General features: G+C 42.7%; 1 protein-coding gene across 2 annotated transcripts in view; it reads left to right on the top strand.

Annotated features, from left to right (window-relative positions):
* The window catches only part of casd1 (CAS1 domain sialic acid O acetyltransferase 1), an 82,122-nt gene that overhangs the window by 7,052 nt on the left and 54,202 nt on the right, over positions 1-20,868 (top strand). Inside the window, exons 1-2 of one of the 2 annotated variants that reach the window (XM_078422603.1) lie at positions 950-1,012; positions 3,499-3,608. Coding sequence is in view for 1 of the 2 variants with exons in the window: in XM_078422593.1 (XP_078278719.1) it covers positions 833-1,012 (180 nt within the window). In the remaining variant the exon portion in view is untranslated. Of the gene's footprint in view, positions 1-832; positions 1,013-3,498; positions 3,609-20,868 lie in introns of those variants that run through there. The other variant, XM_078422593.1, reaches the window with a different exon arrangement.

Below are 20,868 nucleotides of genomic sequence, written 5' to 3'. Positions count from 1 at the left end.
CATCCTCCCTCCACCCTTTCCTACACCTCTCCCTCACTCCCTTCCTCCACACACACCTCTCCCTCACTCCCTTCCAGAGAGGATGAGGGAGTTTCTTCTCACAGGCCATCAAGACTGTTAACTTTTTTTTATCACCAGGGACTAATTTACTGTATTAATTTATTTTTTGTGTTGTCCTTTAAAAAAAATCTATTCTGTTTGTAATTTTAGCACAATCCGCAAGCATTGCCACTTTCATTTCACTGCACATCTTGTATGTGTATGTGACAAATAAAGTAGACTTGACTTGACTCTACCCTTGACCCCTCCAATCTGACCCTGCTCAACCCCGGACCCTTCCAATATGTCCCTGTTCTACCCTGGAGTCCTCCAATCTGACCCGGTTCCACCCTGGAGCCCTCCAATCTGACCCTGCTCTACCCTGGACCCATCCAATCTGACCCTGCTCTACCCAGGAGCCCTCCAATCTGACCCGACTCTACCCTGGAGCCCTCCAATCTGTCCCTGCTCTACCCTGGAGTCCTCCAATCTGACCCTACTCTACCCTGGAGCCCTCCAATCTGTCCCTGCTCTACCCTGGAGCCCTCCAATCTGACCCTACTCTACCCTGGAGCCCTCCAATCTGACCCTGCTCTACCCTGGAGCCCTCCAATCTGACCCTGCTCTACCCTGGACCCATCCAATCTGACCCTGCTCTACCCTGGAGCCCTCCAATCTTACCCTGGAGCTACCCCTCTCTGTGCGGTGGCGGTGATGATTTAGCGTGGCGCACTGCCGGCCGCCGGCCCTCTGACGCGCAGGCGCGATCACCGCCTCTGCTCGCCTGTTGCAGGCTCCCTCCGCGCTCGCCTCTCACTCGGTTGTCATGGAGGAGCCAAGATGGCGGCGCAGGCCTATGCGATGGGCAGACGGGAGATTAATCAACACTTCAACATCAGGAACGCCAAGCTGCTCGCCATCGGCTTCGTGCTCATCTTAACCGCCGGCCATGGGATCAACCGGAGCTACGGAGGTAAAGGCGTGGAGAGGGGAGGGGAGAGGGAAGTGGGGAGGTCGGGTGGGCGAGTTCCGGGGGCATGTGGGTGGTCCCGTGCCGTGTTATTCACTTGGCCGCCAGTCGTGTACGTTCAGACGAAGCCGGGCATCGCCGTTAAGACTGGGCCCGTAGCAGATCCGGTGGTGGGCGAGGAGGAGCCGGGGCGTGCTGGTTTAATGTTTGTGCGGCAGGTTGTGAGCCACCAGCTCGTCCTCGCTGCCCGTGCCCGTGTGTTCAAAGCGCACCCGGATCGCCAGCCGCTGTCGGTCTTCGCTGCTGCTGCCGCAGCCTTTGTGTTTCACCAAAGATAGACACAAAATGCTGGAGCAACTCAGCGGGTCAGGCAGCATCTCTGGAGAGAAGGAATAGGTGATATTTCGGGTCGAGACCTTTATTCAGATTTTGCGTCTTTCTTCGGTGTCTGCAGTTCCTTCCTGCACATTTGTGTTTCACCAACTGCCGTTGCAAGGTGTTGCTTCCCTGAGCCGGTACAACAGAAAACCCAAACGTAACATTATAACCGACACTGGAGGCTGCGGAATCGCATCGCCCCATCCAAATGGCTTTTTTTGTTGCCCCTCTCCTTTGAAAGGGGTAAACACGGACGGAGTGGTGTTCTGTCATCTGACAAAATGCTTAATGAATGAGCATAGTTTGATTTATCCAGAGGCATTTTACTTGTAATGTTTGCTGTCCAGTTTACTTTTGTGTTGTAAGGCTGCAAATAGTCGTTCTGCAACATCGTATATAATTTAAACGTGCATAACTTTAAATACTGTGGTCTAAAGCTGCAAATGTAAAATGGGTGAGGGAAACCAATTAGCACTAATTGCAGTCAAATTTCAGCCTGAAGATTATTAGCACAGAAGATTATTTGGACTCTCCTGGCCCAACAAAACTCTCCTGTGTAAAAAAAAACTTGAGCTGCTGAAGGAACTCAGGGTAAGGTGACAGCTGTGGAGGAAAATGATCAGTCTATTTCCCTCCATAGGCACTGGCAGATCTGTTGAGTTCATCTATCAGATTTTGCCTTTTGCTCCAGATTCCAGCATCTGGCACCTCGCATGTCTTGGCCTCCATCCTATCACATGATAACGCACTTATTCCAGAGAAATCAGAAAATATACATGACCATTTAGCCCACCCTGTCAGGAGATGGATATATAGCTAACCAACCGAATCCCACTTTCCTGCACTTAATCGGTAGCCGCATAGATCACTGCTGTTCAGATACACACTCAAATATTGTTTATAGACAATAGGTGCAGGAGTGTAGGAAAATAACTGCAGATGCTGGTACAAATCGAAGGTATTTATTCACAAAATGCTGGAGTAACAGCGGGTCAGGCAGCATCTCAGGAGAGAAGGAATGGGTGACATTTCAGATTGAGGTTTCGCTTGGGCAGCTTGCAGCCCAGCGGTATGAACATTGACTTCTCCAACTTTAGATAGTTCCTCTGTCCCTCTCTTCCCCTCCCCTTCCCAGTTCTCCCTCTATCTTCCTGTCTCCACCTATATCCTTCCTTTGTCCCTGACATCAGTCTGAAGAAGGGTCTCGACCCGAAACGTCCAAGCTGCCCAAGCGAAACCTCGATCTGAAATGTCACCCATTCCTTCTCTCCTGAGATGCTGCCTGACCCGCTGAGTTACTCCAGCATTTTGTGAACAGGTGCAGGAGTAGGCCATTCGGCCCTTCACGCCAGCACTGCCATTCAATGTGATCATGGCTGATCATTCACAATCATTCCTGCCTTCTCCCCATATCCCTTGTTTGATTGAGGGTTTCTACCTTCACCCACTTTTTTTAATCAGTAAAGTCCAGCCACTTGCCACCATGTGGATAAGAATATTACTTCTAAACTACCCACTAATTCTCCTATCAATTATTTTAAATTTGTGTTAAATCCTTTGTTCTCCCTTCGCTTCTCTTGACATCTTAAAACTTGCTTTTACTTTCTAGTTCTAATGAAAAGCATAACGGTTAAATTAGAGGTCTAATTCAAAGACCAAGAACAACAACAATGAGTCTTAGGCTCCACCGGGGAGGCTGTGGAATTGTAAATTTGGTTATTAATCTGGATTTTTAAAAAATCTCTTTACTGATGACTGCAAAACTACTGGATAGTTGGAAAAACCCATCTGCTTTACTGATTTTGCAACAAAAGCTTTTCACTATACCAACAAACTAAACTGAAACTATGTCCGTGTGCATCTCCAGTTCCACATGTAATACATTTTTAAAATGCTCTCTGAAATGACACAGTTGAAGAGAATATGGGGATGGGCAATACATGTTGGTCTTGACAGCAACAACCAGATCTCAAACAATTAATTTGAAAACAAAAATTCTTTACTATCTGAGAACACCAACATCTTGATCAAAACATTCTTTCACCTACATCTGCAGTATGAAAACACACACCTCTAGATTCCGTGACAGTTTTCCCCCCATGTGTTTTCAGGCAACTGAACCATCCTATTAACAAACAGAGAGCAGTCCTGAACTACTATCTACCTAATTGGAGACCCTCGGACTATCTTTGGACTTACTGGACTTCATCTTGCACTAAATGTTAGTCATGCTATTCCCTTTATCATGTATCTATACACTGTGGATGGCTCAGTTGTAATCATGTATTGTCTTTCCACTGACTGGTTAGCACGCAACAAAAGCTTTTCATTGTAACTGACACGTGACAATGAACTAAACTAATAGTCTATAAATTATTTTTTCCATTCTCCCAAGGATTCATTTTTACCTTGCACCCATATTCTCATCTATAAGCTTCCAGGTGTTGGGAAATGTTTGATATTAATGACACTTAACCTACCTCCACCAGCTCACAACTTCCTGCAGTTTCTACATGCTATCAGCCTTTTTGTGCAACATTTAGATTAAGAGAATTATAACAATGGAATTATGTTATATGGGGCTGACCACTGACTAATGCTTGATGCTTATCTAGTTTCACATGATGTCAAGCCGAATATAGAAGTCTAAGATTAGCTGCAGAACCAGCGCAGACGGAAATTGTGAAATTACAATAAACAATCAAGGTAAATGCTAGGCATTAGACATTTTGAGTACAAAATATCTTCCATGTACAGGGGGTGAGCTTTATATAGTTTTGAAGAAAACAAATTTATAGTATAATGGCCGATTGTTGATTTTTGTGTCTTTTATTGAAGGTACAGTGCCCTCCATAATATTTTGGATAAACACCCATCATTTATTTATTTGCCTCTGTACTCCACAATTTGAGATTTGTAATGGAAAAAAATCACATGTGGTTAAAGTGCACATTGTCAGATTTTAATAAAGGACATTTATATACATTTTAGTTTCACCATGTAGAAGTTACGGCAGTGTTTATACATAGTCCCCCTCCATTTCAGGACATCATAATATTTGGGACACAGCAATGTCATGTAAATGAAAGTAGTCATGTTTAGTATTTTGTTGCATCCCCTTTGCATGCAATGACTGCTTAAAGTCTGCAATTCATAGACATCACCAGTTGCTGGGTGACTTCTCTGGTGATGCTCTGCCAGGCTTGTATTGCAGCCATCTTTAGCTTATACTTGTTTTGGGCGCTAGTCTGCTTCAGTTTTCTCTTCAACATATAAAAGGCATGCTCAATTGGGTTCAGATCGGGTTATTGACTTGGCCACTCAAGAATTGACCATTTTTTAGCTTTGAAAAACTCCTTTGTTGTTTTAGCACTATGCTTGGGATCATTGTCTTGCTGTTGAATGAACTGCCAGCCAATGAGTTTTGAGGCATTTGTTTGAACTTGAGCAGATAGGATGTGTCTATACACTTCAGAATTCATTATGCCACTACCATCAGCAGTTGTATTATCAATGAAGATAAGTGAGCCAGTACCTTCAGCAGCCATACATGCCCAGGCCATAACACCCCCACCACCGTGCTTCACACATGAGGTGGTATGCTTTGGATCTTGGGCAGCTCCTTCTCTCCACACTTTGCTCTTGCCATCATTCTGATATGTTAATCTTCGTCTCATCTGTCCACAAGACCTTTTTTCCAGAACTGTGGTTGCTCTTTCAAGTACTTCTTGGCAAACTGTAACCTGGCCATCCTATTTTTGCGGCTAACCAGTGGTTTGCATCTTGCAGTGTAGCCTCTGTATTTCTGTTGATGAAGTCTTCTGCAAACAGTGGTCATTGACAAATCCACACCTGACTCCTGAAGAGTGTTTCTGATCTGTCGGACAGGTGTTTGGGGATTTTTCTTTATTATAGAGAGAATTCTTCTGTCATCAGCTGTGGAGGTCTTCCTTGGCCTGCCAGTCCCTTTGCGATTAGTAAGCTCACCAGTGCTCTCTTCTTAATGATGTTCCAAACAGTTGATATTGGTAAGCCTAAGGTTTGGCTGATGCCACTAACAGTTTTATTCTTGTTTCTCAGTCTCATAATGGCTTCTTTGACTTTCATTGGCACGACTTTGGTCCTCATGTTGATAAACAGCAATAAAAGTTTCCAAAGGTGATGGAAAGACTGGAGGAAAGACTGGGGTGCTGAGTGCTCCTTTATACCTGCATTAAGGAGGCAATTAAACACACCTGAGCAATTACAAACGTCTGTAAAGCCATGTAAACCCAAACATTATGGTGCCCTGAAATGAGGGGACTATGTATAAACACAGCTGTAATTTCTACACGGTGAAACCAAAATGTTTAAAAATGGCCTTTAATAAAATCTGACAATGTGCACTTTAACCACATGTGATTTTTTTTTTTCTCTATTACAAATCTCAAATTGTGGAGTACAGAGGCAAATAAATAAATGATGGATCTTTGTCCCAAACATTATGGAGGGCACTGTATATATATATATATAGCTTGGAGGCAATGCTGCATTTCTTTGCTAGATTCCTGTAATTTGGTTCTCCTAAGAGTGGAGGTTCAATAAGGTTGGCCTGAACTTGTATAATGCTAGAAAAATAAAAAATGAATTTGTAGGGTTGTGCAAGATTCTGAGGTGATTAACAAGAGAAATGCCATCGGCATTTTGTTGTAGATTGGAGTTAGGAGGGATTGTTGGAAAACATTGAAATTCTTTAATGTGTGTGGATGGTTGTTAAGTTCGTTCAATCCTGGAATTACCCGAAATGTCAACGAAAGTGAGCTTGAGCACAGGAACAAATGGTCATGATTCCTTTGGTGGAAAAATGGTATTTGAGGTGTAATTATAGTTTTTCTAACCCCAACCCTATGTGTTGCAAAATATTTTTATTCAGAACAGCAATGACATAGCAATGAACGTGCAGATGTACATTTTAAATAAGTCAACACAAAGAAGAAAAGAGACATGTTAATAAGAAACACTCAAATAATACACAAAAGAAAAATACAAGAATATACAGAAACATAAATGAAATAGAAATAGAAATAATAAAAAAATATATAGTAATGCAAAATCCCAAGAATCCAACCATACCATCAGTCACACACCCCACCCTGGCTAATTAAGAATGAAGACTGCCCCTACACATACCAGAATTTAACAAACCAGCCCTTAGTCCGGCAGAACCTGCAAGTCTGTAGAGTATGCTAAAAAAAGGTTGCCATTTGTGAAAAAATGTATCAGTACATTCCCTCAATATATTTAATTTTCTCAAGTTTAAGAAAAAACATTTTATCTTTGAGCCACTGTGACACAGAGGGAGGGTTAGGAGATTTCCACTGTAGGAGTAGGCGACGTCTGGCTATTAAAGATGTAAAATTAATAATTTATTTTTGCACAGAGTTTAAGCGACCTGACTCATCTGGGGTCCCAAAGATGGCTATCAATGGACAGGGCTGTAGATGTATTCCCATTACAGTAGACATTATATTGAAGTAGCCGGACCAAAAATTATGTAATCGTGGACAAAGGAAAAACATATGGCTCAAATGACAGCGTGGGCCCGAACATCTATCACATGTATCCTCCACCTCTGGATAAATCCCAGACAGTCTTAATTTAGAAAAATGGATTGTTACATAATGGACCTAAAAGAGATGCAGCTGCAAATTTGAAATGTTTCCTGAATTGATACCAAATCTTTAAAGTATTGAGCACAACAGGATTTTTGATAAACAATGAAATCTTGGTTGGAAGAGAGGAATATTGTTCTTATCAAATTTACTGTCGTGCAATGCAAAAGCGAAATCTGAACAAGAACAAAATATGCTGGAAGTGTGTGGCATGCAAAGGCATTAACATTGCAGTCTGCTGACCTTCATCAGAACTGCAACCAGTATCTGATGCAGATTCAAATCCCAGGCCTAGATTAAGACCCTGATATGCTTATGAATATTTCATCACATCAGGAAACGTTTGAAATTAGTATGATAGAAGGATGCTCTGAACAAGTAAATGACATGACGTTTCACTTTTTTAAAAAAATGCTGCTTCCCACAATGCTTTTAGGGATCGGTGTTTTACAGCCAAAGGAGAGCTTTTGAAGCATAGCCAATTTTGTTATGTTGACAACAGTGACCAAGTAATTTGTTTTGGTAATGACAAGTAATGGGATGGGTATTTATTGTACAGGACTCTCAAGATTAATCACCTGTTTTTCTTTGAAATAGTATCGCATGAGATATTGGATGCACTTGAGAAAACAGATGAGACTTGGGTATAACATTTCATCCAAATGTTGACACCACTCTCTGCCTCACTATTGAAATACTGCCTTGGTGTGTCAGTCTTGATTTTAATGCACAAATCACTGGAATCGAACACACCCACCTTCCTTAGAGAGGAGAATGGTACCAATGAGAACCAGCTGACAGTGTAAATGTGTTTAATGCTAATATTGTTTTGGAGTGGTGTTTAGTAGCAATAAATGATGCAGAAATAAAAACAAATTGTAAATGTTGAAAGTGGACAATGCTGAAAATATGAAGCATTTCAGCAAAAAGAAAGATGGGGAAAAGTATATTTTGAATGCCCACTGGATGTGAAATAAAATACCATATCTGGAACATTTTAGTCTGCTTTTAATGGGAGATGTGCAGTACATTATTTGTAAACATGCACATTTAGTAATTTAGACAGATTTCTAGTATCATTTGGATTAAGTCACTTTGGGTGTCCTACTCGGGTCTTATTAGAGTCATACAGAATGGAAACAGGCCCATTGGCCCAACTTGCCCACACCGACCAACATGTCCCATTTACACTTGTCCCACCTGCCTGCGTTTGGCCCTTATCCCCCTAAACCTATCCTATTGATGTACCTGTCTAAATGTTTTTTACACGCTGCAATAGTACCTGCCTCAACTACCTCATCTGGCAGCACATTCTATAGCCCCACCACTGTTTGTGTAAAAAAAAAAGTTCCCCTTACAATATACAATACAATACAAACTTTATTGTCATTGTGCAGTGTACAAGTACAGAGACAACGAAATGCAGTTAGCATCTTAACCAGAGTGCATGTGATGGAATAGTAAAACATATAATATATACATATATGCACAGTAGCGTTAGTGGAAATTCCGGTGAACGAGATCAGTCACTGATGGGAGGAGTGCCTGGAGGGGGTGGGGGGGTGGCAGTAATCACTGAAGCGCAGAGTTAAGTAAGGTAACGACCGCAGGAAAGAAGCTGTTCCTGAACCTGCAGGTCCGGGAACGGAGAGACCTGTAGCGCCTCCCAGATGGGAGGAGGGTAAACAATCTGTGGTTGGGGTGAGAGCTGTCCTTGACGATGCAGCGCGCCCTTCGCAGACATCGCCTACTCTGGATAGACTCAATGGAGGGGAGTGAGGAACCGGTGATTCAGGTTCCTATTAAATCTTTCCCCCTGACCTTAAACTATGTTCTTTGGTTCTCGATTCCCCTACTCTGGGCAAGAGACTCTGTTTACCCAATCCATTCATGTCATGATTTTGTACATCTCTTTAAGATCACCCCTCATCCTCCTGCGCTCCAAGGAATAAAGTCCTAAATTGCTCAATCTCTCCCTTTAGCTCAGGCCCTCAAGTCCTTGCAACAACCTTGTAAATCTTTTCTGCATCCTTTCCAGCTTGACAACATCTTTCCTATAACATGGTGTCCAAAACTGAACAGGATAACCTAAATGTGACTTCACCAATGTCATGTATAACTGCAACATGACCTCCCAAAGTCTATACTCAATACTCCTGCACACTGAGATCCCTCCCTCTAATGAACACGCATGTCCTGGACTCCTGTCAGCACACTTTTAAAAACATCCCACTTTCTGGACCTTCCATTTCCTTCAAACAACCTGCTGCAATCGACTTGAGCGAGTTCCTACGTCATACACTCAAAGTTGACTTTGCCCCAATTTAGAATTTTAACTCGTGGGCCTACTGTTTCTATCCATAGCTATCTTAACCTTAACAGAACAGTGGTCATTTATCCAAAGAGGCTCATCCACGAACACTTCATCCACTTGCCCGTCCCAATTTTCCAAGACTAGATCAAGCATTGCCATCTCCTGTATGGGGGCCTCTACATATTGCCTGAGGGATCCCTCCTGAACACATTTGAAAAATTCTACCCTGTCTAAACCTTTCTCACCGTGACATTTCCAGTCAATATTCGGAATGTTAAAATACCATACTACCACAACTTAATTTGACCTACAGCTGTCTACAATCTCCTTGCATATTTATTCTTCTATTCCCGTTGACTATTTGGGGGCCTGTAGTACACTCCCAACAAGGTGAACATCCCTGTCTTGTTGATAGATGCAAAAAGCTGGAGTAACTTAGCGGGTCAGGCAACATCTCTGGGGAAACTTTCTTGTTCATCAGCTCCACCTATATAACCTCACTAAATAACTCGTTCATAATGTCACCTCTGACCACGGCCATGACATCCTCCGTAACCAATAACACAACACCACATCGCCTTTGCTGCCACGCCTATCTCCCCTGAAGCACCTGTTCCCTGGAACATTGAGCTGCCAGTCTTGCCCCTCTCTTAACCAGGTTTGCACAATGGCTACAATGTCACAGTCACACGTACCTATCCACCCATCCATGCCCTACATTCACTGCCTTACCTGTCAGGTCTCTTGCATAGTGCAATTTAAACCAACATTCCTTCTTTTGCTCCCTGAGTTTCTTCTGCATATTCTGTCTACTAATCCTTCTCTCATCACCCTCCATACCAACTTCTAACTTCTGTATCGGTTCTGAGTAGGATCCAACCCCCCCCCCCCCCCCCCCCCCACCTTCCAATCTAGTTTAAATCCACCTGTGTAGCACTAGCGAATCTGCCTGCCAAGATATTGGTAAGCCTCCAGTTAAGGTGCAACCCATTCCTCTTATACAGGTCGCCTCTGCCCCAGAACAGATCCCAATGGTTAGAAATCTGAATCCCTGCCCCCTGCACCAACTCTTCAGCCACATGTTTTAACTCCTCTGTCTTCCTGTGCCTACCCTCATTTGACACAAATGACATAGGTACTGGAAGCAATCCATCAAACTACCCTGGAGGTCCTGCTTTTTAGTCTTTTACCTAACTCCCTATACTCATTGCAGAAATAGGGAGAGAAATTTACGGCTTAATGTTTGGGCAGCTGAAGCTGCCCACTTGGACAGTTGAAACTGCCAGCTGTTGTGTGATTTCAAAATGACAAATGCACAAGAGGCAAGTTTTTGGAGAAGCATTTTAATCTTGGAGGATTTGAGAATTAGATAAAGGATGTAGGGAGATGCAAAGTCTGAGGCAATTTTGTAAAGGTTGAGAATTTGCATCAAAAATTGTGGTAGCTGATGGAAGTCAGTGGGCAAATAAACAATGGGTAAACAAAACCTTGTATAAAATGGGATTTGGGCAGATGATTTTTAGATTAACTCAAATTTATGAATAGATGATAGCCCAAAAATTGAAGTTCAGAGGTGTCAAAACCACAGCTGTTAGTTTCAGAGCATTGGAGTATTGGGAAGAATGGAACTGGGTAAAATAATGGAGTGGAACAATGGTTCAATGGTGCGTTATTGTCACATGTGCGAAGCTTAGACGCACGGTGAAATTCTTTTCTTACAAGGAGTCCAAAAGAGTGTTGCCATACCATCCCCGATTAGCAATTGTACAGCAATAGTCCACTGAGCCCGAATGCGAGGCGCTATGTTTTGGTACCATTTCACAAGTCCAGTCCACGCTCCAGTTGTTATGAGCGGTACTCGATTCAGGCAAGCACAAGGCTGCTGCAGGCCGCCAGCCGTCGCCTCCCTTCCTCCTCTTCTGTAGTGTATGTCGTCTTGGCCAGCTTCATCCTTCTGATCTTTGGGGGATGAGCAGCGGCAGCTCTGCGGGCTCCACTTCCAGGCCACGATCCGTCAAGGTCCTCCGAGCATGGGCCGGCTCAGTAGCTGGGCCTTGCGTTCTGCCATGGTCTGTCGGGATCAGCTGCTTCCCCTATAGGCTGTGGTGCCCTCCAGGAGCCTTCAGGGCGCGGCGTCCTCTGGGAATCTTTTTTGGGAACAAACTTGATGTATTTTTGGGTGTTGTTGCGGAGGGGCACCATGTAAATAAGCAACAAGAACAGGGAACATTGTAGATACTTGATGGACTTGTATTTAAAAGTATGTGATGCCTAATATGACAATTTAGTCTTAAGCTTTTTTCTGTAGTTTATGTAAGGGAGTGATTTTTAAATATCATTCGTAACCTCAAAATGGCCATTCGTACCAAAGTCATAAAGAAAATTAGTACCTATGAATCTACTTTCTGAAGTGCTTACTTTGTGAAATTATAGTTATTCCTGATATTTACCTGTACAAGGTGATATCCAATGTAAATTGGGATCACACAATATTTAGATTATGGATATATTCAAATTGTAGATGCCAGTTGTTGGCAATTTTTAAAAATCTGATGCATTTATGAATTTTGGGGCTCTTATGTCGGGCACGTAATGTTGTGACATGCCCAGCAGAAATGAATGTAACTAATGCTTCACTATTGGGGATAGTGATTGGGATCATATTTTACAGAGATATAGTTGGTGGTGTCTCTTGCTTGCTTTAATGTGTCTATTGTGAGTAATTCAAGCAAACAGAAGAATAGGGGATTACTGGTGATGAGTAGATCCTGAGGTTTGTGGCACAATTGAGGTCTTGGTTGTCGGTCACTCTCCCTTATGGGACCAAAGGCTATACTTGTACACTGAAAGCAATGATCAATTTCATCTTCAACATCTGTCTTTGCTGAGAGGTGGCTCTCGAAGAGTCATACAGCATGGAACCTGGTCCTTTAGTCCAACATGCCCACGCCGACCAACATGCCCCTTCTACGCTAGTTCCACGTACCTGTGTTTGGCCCATATTCTTCTAAACCTATTGTATCCATGTACCTGTCATCCTTTCTTTTCCCCTCATGATCTCCCCCTTCATCTTCCTGCGCGCCAAGGAATAAAGTCCTAGCCTGCTCAGCCTCTCCATATAGCTCAGGCCCTCGAGTCCTGGGAACATCCTTGTAAATCTTCTCTGCCACCTTTCCAGCTTAACAACATCAAGATATTAAGGCTCAGGACATCAAGCAACATCAAGGCTCTCAAGATATGGGAACTTATCCACATTTTTGAAGGCCTTTGTTGTTGAAGGATGGTAATGTGTAGCAAGGCACATTGGTGGAGGACCTTTGTTTTTCAAATGTCATGTTTTAGGCCCATCCTCAGTGCCAGAGAATGAGTCAACCAATATTTGCAAGTGACGAAGGGACATTCAAGGTACTATTGGGAACCTTGAGTTCACGTGTTGTGACTGCACACATGCCTGATGTTAGAGCAGTTGTGTTCTAACAGTTGTGTTCTAGCAGCTCGGCCGCGGGGCTTTCCATCGCCCGGTGCGGCGCGGCCACGGGACTGAACAGTGCCCGGTGCGGCTCGGTCGCGGGACTTTCCAGTGCGGCGCGGCCGCGGGACTTTTCATCGCCCGGTGCGGCTCACCCGCGTGGACTTTCCATCTCCCTGCGGGGGCTGTGCGGGTCGGTCGCCTCGGTAGGGGTCAAGTTGTCTGTACGTGGGAGGGCATGGGGGAAGAGAGAGGGGAAGTTTTTGGCCTCCATCACAGTGAGGGGGTGTTTGGAGTCACTGTGATGGATGTTTGTGTTGGGGTTGTGTCTTGTGTTTTTGTACTGCTGGCTAAGTAATCTTGTTCTGAACGAATGACAAATAAAGCTATTTTGGATTTTTTTGGATTTTGGATTTGGAAAGTCACTCTTAGAATTTGCAAATCACTCTCCTATCTTGATGCATGTGCAGATGATGTGGTTTCACCTTATGGAAAATTGCAATGCAGATACATTTCTAGGAACGCAAACTCCCTGTGACACATGGGTTGTCTGTTTAAGGAGTGCACAACAACCCAAGCATATCCCCTACCAGTATCAGAGTCCACAGATCCTGTCAGTCATCTCAAAATCCAAGAACTGGAATGGAATATAGTCATCATTAATCGTAAGGGACCATTTGTGAAGATGCTTTGTATAAAGAAATGCTTGACACTAGATTTAAAAGGACTTACATTTTGTTTGTTTAATCTCTCCCTAATGAGTTTTGTTTGAAGGGGTTGAACACTTAAATCTTTTTGTGCATCCTGAAACATTTCTGCTGTAAGTATTTTATGTGCTTATATCCTAGTTTTCTCCCCAATCCTTCCTAATATCTAATTTGTTCTTTGTCATCACTGCCGCTGTTGCCACGGGTGTCTTTGATGAGGGTTATGACCATTGAGACAATGTCATCATCCAGCCGACCACAGGTTCCTTCGTGTCACAATCATCCACTTCACCATGTCGTCTTCACTTTTAGTTCCATGTTCACAGCCTGTCTATACTGTAACAATTCCTCTTCTGAAATTGTAATGCCGTCAAAGCTTATTTTCATTCATATGATCATTAAATGTTGTCATTTGTCTTGTTATACCAAACAGTTTTCAATGTTGTCTGCATCACTGATCTCCACAGTTATGGTAACAAACCTCCAGGAGGAAGGTAATTCTGCAGTTTTCCAAAGGCTGAGTCCTCTGCCTTTACCTCCTTGACTGTCGAACCTTACGTCTATCCTTTGAGATTTGCTTATTACATCTGTAAAGAATGATTAAGACCTTTACACTCTCTTCAGCATTGCAGATGGAACAATGTTGGCTATTATCAACTGTTGAGGCTTGAGTATAGTAGGCGTGTTTGCACAGGCAAGGACAATGATTCCATCTCTAGCTTCCTCCACACTATTATTTGATCTTTACCAAGAAGGTGTGTTATTTTCAATGCAGTGCCAACACTGAACTGTCTCATCTGCATTATTAAGTTTGCTCAGGAGCAGGTTCTTCCCTTGCTAACTGCAAATAAATAAATGCAGCCTTTTTGCAATCAATTTATTGACACAAACTTTTAAAACAATATCTGCCATCATATGGCTAACGTTTTGAAGCTCTTAAGTCATGTGTTAATTTTTTATTGAGATTATTTGGCCTATCCACATAGTTGTGGCTCAGAAATAGGTTGTTACTCAGAATACTCTCCAGTAATTTTCCAACACAGATGTTAGGCTCACTGGCCTGTATTTTCAAAACTTTTCCCTGCACTTCTTGAATGGAGGCATGACATTTGCCACCCTCCTGTCTTCTGGCACCTCACCTGTATTTAATGACGACTGATAAATCTCAGCTGTGTCATCTGCAATTTCCTCTCTAGCTTCCCAGTCTCCTCGTATATAATCAGGCCCAGGAGATTTGGCTACCTTCATATGCGTCAGGACCTTCAGCATCTCTTCGACAGTAACACTGACTGCTCTCAAGACACTTCCATTGACAGCCCCAAGTTGCCCAGTCCACATGTCTTTCCCCACGGTAAAAAAAAGAGGAGAAATACTCATTGAGGACCTTGCCCATCTCATGCGTCTCGTCACAGATTTGACCTCTTTGATTCCTGAGGGAGTCCCATTCTTTCTCTGGTTACCATTTTCCCCTTTACGTACATAAAATCTCTTGGGATTATCCTTAATGCTATCTGCCAGAGCTGTATCCTGTCCTCTCTTTTGCTGCCCTGAGTTCCTTTTTTAGCTTGTTCCTCAGTTCCTGAAACTCCTCCAGGGACATGCTTGATCTCAGTTGCTTGTACCTGCCCAATGCCTCCTTCTTACTCTTGACCAGAGCCTCAATTTCCCTTGTCGTCCACGCTTCCTTATGCTCACCTGCCTTGTCCTTCACACTAACAGGAACATGCACGTCCTAGATGTTTGTCAGCACACATTTAAAAACATCCCACTCTCCTGACGTTCCTTTGCTTTCAAACAACCTGCTCCAATCAACTTGAGCGAGTTCCTGTCTCATACCCTCAAAGTTGGCCTTGCCCAGATTTAGAATTTTAACTAGTGTGCTCACTCTGTCTCTATCCATAACTATCTTAAACTTAACATCACAGTGGTTATTTCTCCCAAAACGCTCATCCATGAACACTTCATCCACTTGCCCCTCCCATATTTCCCAAGACTAGATCATGCGTAGCCCACTCTCGTGTGGGGCCCTCTACATGTTGCCAGAGGAAAATCTCCTGAACACATTTGAAAAATTTCACCCTGTCTGCAAATCATCTACTTCATAACTTCATTTTCACGTTTAGTTCCATGTTCACCCCCTTTACATATTGTAACAATTCCTCTTCGGAAATTGTAACGGGTATCAAAGGTTATTTTCATTCAAATGATCATAAATGTTGTAATTTGTCCTGTTCTACCAAGCAATTTAAAATCCTGCATCACTGATCTCCACAGTTATGGTAACAGGAGGAGGACTATTCTGCAGTTTTCCAGCAGACCCACAGTACTGCTAGGTTCTCGGCCTCTACCTCCTTACTATCGAACCTTGCGCCTGTCATTTGAGATCTGCTTATTACATCTGTAAAGAATGAATAAGACCGTAGGTCAGCATAGCAGGTTGAACAATGTTGACTGTTGAGCGCTTGAGTGTAGCAGGTGTATTTGCACAGGCAAGGACAATAATCCCATCTCTAGTTTCCGCCACACTATTGTTTGATCTTCACCAAGAGGTGTGTTCTTTTCAATGCACTGCCAAAAGAGAATTGTCTCATCTGCATTATTAAGTTTGTTCAGGAACAAGATCTTCTTTTGCTATCTGCAAATAAATTAATACACCTATCTGCAGTCTTTTTGCAACTTTTAATATAACACGAGTGCTGTCAAATAACTAAATTTTTGAAGCTCTTAAATCAATAAGTGTTAATATTTATTAAGATTATTTGGCCTATCCACACAGTTGTGGCTCAGAAATAATTAGTTACTTCACTCTATTGGTTAAACTATTCCTAACACAGCCCCACCCTGCAGATGGTTCTTAGCTTTTATTGAAGTTTTGCAGATAAATAGTACCACAGGTAATACTGTTGCTACACAGCTCCTGCCTTCGAGTAGAAACAAGGAACTGCAGGGGCTGATTTACACAAAAGGACACAAAGTGCTGGAATAACTTGGCGGGTCAGGCAGTATCTCTGAAGAACATGGATAGGCGATGTTTTGAGTTGCGACCCTTCTGCAGACAGCTGAAGAAGGGTCCAACCCGAAATGTCGCCGATCTATGTAACTCCAGAGATGCCGCCTGACCCGCTGAGTTACTTTAGCATTTTGTGTACCTTCCTGTCTTCTGTAAGAAGTGTGCATGAATTGGCTACTGTATATTGACTCTAGTACAAGTGAGTGGAAGGAGAATCAGGGCAGTGCTGTTATTGATGAGAGAACAGATTCCAGGAAAATAAGCGAAGGAATAAAACTGATGAGAATGCTGTGTGAGCCAGCACAGACTTAATGGGCATAATGTCAACTTAATACAGTGCCCTCCATAATGTTTGGGACGTTGCCCCATCATTTATTTATTTGCCTCTGTTCTCCACAATTTGAGATTTATAACAGAAAAAAAAATCACATGTGGTTAAAATGCATATTGTCAGATTTTAATGAAGGCCATTTTTATATGTTTTGGTTTCACCATGTAGAAATTACAGCAGTGTTTATACATAGTCCCCCCATTTCAGGGCACCATAATGTTTGGAACACAGCAATGTCATGTAAATAAAAATTTGTTGCATATCCTTTGCATGCAATGACTGCTTGAAGCCTGCGATTCATGGACATCACCAGTTGCTGGGTGTCTTCTCTGGTGATGCTCTGCCAGGCCAGTATTGCAGCCATCTTCAGCTTATGCTTGTTTTAGATTTTTTAGATTTAGAGATACAGCGCGGAAACAGGCCCTTCGGCCCACCGAGTCCGCGCCGCCCAGCGATCCCCGCACATTAACACTATCCTACACACACTAGGGACAATTTTTACATTTACCCAGTCAATTAACCTACATACCTGTACGTCTTTGGAGTGTGGGACGAAACCGAAGATCTCAGAGAAAACCCATGCAGGTCACGGGGAGAATGCACAAACTCCGTACAGACGGCGCCCGTAGTCAGGATCGAACCTGAGTCTCCGGCGCTGCATTCGCTGCAAGGCAGCAACTCTACCGCTGCACCACCGTGCCGCCTTGGGGGCTAGTCCCCTTCAGTTTTTTCTTCAGCATATGAAAGGCATACTCAATTGGGTTCGGATCGGGTGATTGACTTGGCCACTCAAGAATTGACCATTTTTTAGCTTTGAAAAACTCCTTTGTTGCTTTAGCAGTATGTTTGGGATCATTGTGTTGCTGTAGAATAAACTGCTGGCCAATGAGCATTTGAGACATTTGTTTGAACTTGAGCAGATAGGATGTGTCTATACACTTCAGAATTCATTATGCTACTACCATCAGCAGTTGTATCATCAATGAAGATAAGTGAGCCAGTACCCTCAGCAGCCAAACATGCCCAGGTCATAACACCCCCACCACCGTGTTTCACAGATGAGGTGGTATGCTTTGGATCTTAGCCAGTTCCTTCTCTCCTCCATACTTTGCTCTTGCCATCACTCTGGTATAAGTTAATCTTCATCTCATCTGTCCACAAGACCTTTTACCAGAACTGTGGTTGCTCTTTCAAGTACTTCTTGGCAAACTGTAACCTGGCCATCCTATTTTTGCGGCTAACCAGTGGTTTGCATCTTGCAGTGTAGCCTCTGTATTTCTGTTGATGAAGTCTTCTGCAAACAGTGGTCATTGACAAATCCACACCTGACTCTTGAAGAGTGTTTCTGATCTGTCGGACAGGTGTTTGGGGATTTTTCTTTATTATAGAGAGAATTCTTCTGTCATCAGCTGTGGAGGTCTTCCTTGGCCTGCCAGTCCCTTTGCGATTAGTAAGCTCACCAGTGCTCACTTTCTTCTTAATAATGTTCCAAACAGTTGATATTGGTAAGCCTAAGGTTTGGCTGATATCGCTAACAGTTTTATTCTTGTTTCTCAGTCTCATAATGGCTTCTTTGACTTCCATTGGCACAGTTTTGGTCCTCGTGTTGATAAAAAGCAATAAAAGTTTCCAACGGTGATGGAAAGACTGGAGTAAAGACTGGGTGCGGAGAGCTCTTATACCTGCATGAAGGAGGCAATTAAACATACCTGAGCAATTACAAACACCTGTGAAGCCATGTGTCCCAAACATTGTGGTGCCCTGAAATGGGGGGAACTATGTATAAACACAGCTGTAATTTCTACATGATGAAACCAAAATATATAAAAATGGCCTTTAATAAAATCTGACAATGTGCACTTTAACCACATGTGATTTTTTTCTGTTACAAATCTCAAATTGTGGAGTGCAAAGGCAAATAGATAAATGAAGGGTCTTTGTCTCAATCATTATGGAGGGCACTGTGCATAATAAAGCAAACGAACAATCATTTCTGAAGCCTTGAATTGCTCATAACACAAGACACCCATCACCAGTTATGTGTTTGCCCATTAATACTGTGTGATTTTTTTTTGTCACAAGTCCAAAACAATCCAAAAGTGTATTGAAATGCTTCATTAGACCTTCATTAGATTCAGCATGAATCTTAAACATTTTCACTTTTTGGATGTTTTCATATTAGTAAGATTCAGAGTTAGAAACCTATTGTTCGCGCTGACCATCGAATACTTATCTACATGAATCTTACACCCATTTTATTTTCTCCATATTCTAATCACTTCTTGCTTACTGATCCACCAACATGTCAAAGGCGTGGGAGGAAACCAAGGTACCCGAAAGAAACGCAGTCACAGGAAGAACATGCAAACTCCACACAGCGGCGGTCAGGATTGAACCCAGGTTTCTGGAGATTAGAGACATCCATGGCAAATATTTGGAGTAGAACTCTGGTGTCGTAAAATTGACTACATGTAAATTCAATTAAAATTGGCTCTGTTTTTATTCTGCTGCTGTCCTAATTAATTGTTAGTTTAGTTTGGATACAGCATGGAAACAGGCCCTTCGGCCCACCGAGTCTACACCGACCAACGATCCCCGCACATTAACACTATCCTACACACACTAAGATAGTGTAACACACATTGGGGCACTTATACCAAGCCAATTAACCTACAAACCTGTACGCCTTTGGAGTGTGGGAGGAAACTGAAGATCTTGGAGAAAACCCACGTGGAGAACGTACAAACTCCGTGCAGACAGCACCCGTAGTCAGGATCAAATCCGGGTCTCCGGCGCTATAAGGCAGCAACTCTATCTCTGTGCCGCCCTGTAAAATACTGTCCCCAGGTAAGACAGCATCTGCTTAGAGAGAGGGAAACTTATTTAATGTTATGAGTTGTTTACTTTTCATTGGGGCTAGGAAAGTAATCAGTGAAGGCAAATGTAATTTATAGTGAAGGAGGTGCGGAGGCAGAGAGATCAAAAGGGAAGTCTGTCAAATGACAGGCGTAAGGAATAGTGGAGTGATACAAGTAGGAATGGTTGTGTTAGCAGCATGGTATATCACAGAGATATCTGGAGGAGGTGTGTGTTTAATAAGATCTGAAATAATGAGGGAGAATAATTTGGATTATGGAAATGAGCTATAAAACTAGATTACCTGGAAGTTGAACTGTGATGGAAGATCATGGGCTGTTTGTTAAACTTTCACTGAGCCGAATGAAATAGTACAGGAGGCCAAAGACACATGTCAGAGTGGCAATGGGATGAGAATTCAAGTGATGGACAATTGAAACCATGGGTTATGTTCCCTAGTGGCATCAAAAGATTTTACTGTGCATCTTTTTATTCACAAAATGCTGGAGTAACTCAGCAGGTCAGGCAGCATCTCGGGAGAGAAGGAATGGGTGACGTTTCGGGCTCTTACTGTGCATCTTGGTGAGTTTCGGATGTTCAGCCATGTTAATCATTATATCTTTACCTCTCTATCTTAGCCAGCAGAGCCACAATCTTGAGTGTCATTTAGTATCTCATGTCGCCAATTTTTTACATCTTCTCATTTGTTCCCTCCACTCATCTGCCTTTTTCTGCAACTAAACACATTTCATTTTTTTGTTCACTGGTTTTGGTGATGCTAATTGGCTGGGTGTTACCTGATGTGGATTTCCTCTTTTTTGCTTGAGATTTTAAACACCTGCAGTATTTTGGTATAGGATTAAAGATAGAAAGAAAGGTATATGTGTATGATATTTTGATGTCGTTAATTATAACATGTACTATATTGCTAAATTTGTAAAACTGGCTAAGAAATGAGATCCAAAATTTAAGATCAGATTGCTCAGCAAAAACATCAACAGTTATATGGCATCCTGCTGTTCCCAGAAGATTTTATTAAAGGTATTATCAAGAAACATACTGCATGCTGGAGCACAACAGATTTAGGTTGGCCACGGAGTGCAGTTTATTGTCATTCATGTTTATTGTTCTAGTAAATACAAA

Source organism: Rhinoraja longicauda, chromosome 2, assembly GCF_053455715.1.
Source record: "Rhinoraja longicauda isolate Sanriku21f chromosome 2, sRhiLon1.1, whole genome shotgun sequence".
Taxonomy (NCBI): Eukaryota; Metazoa; Chordata; class Chondrichthyes; order Rajiformes; family Arhynchobatidae; genus Rhinoraja; species Rhinoraja longicauda.
This window is presented reverse-complemented; position numbering and strand designations above follow the sequence as displayed.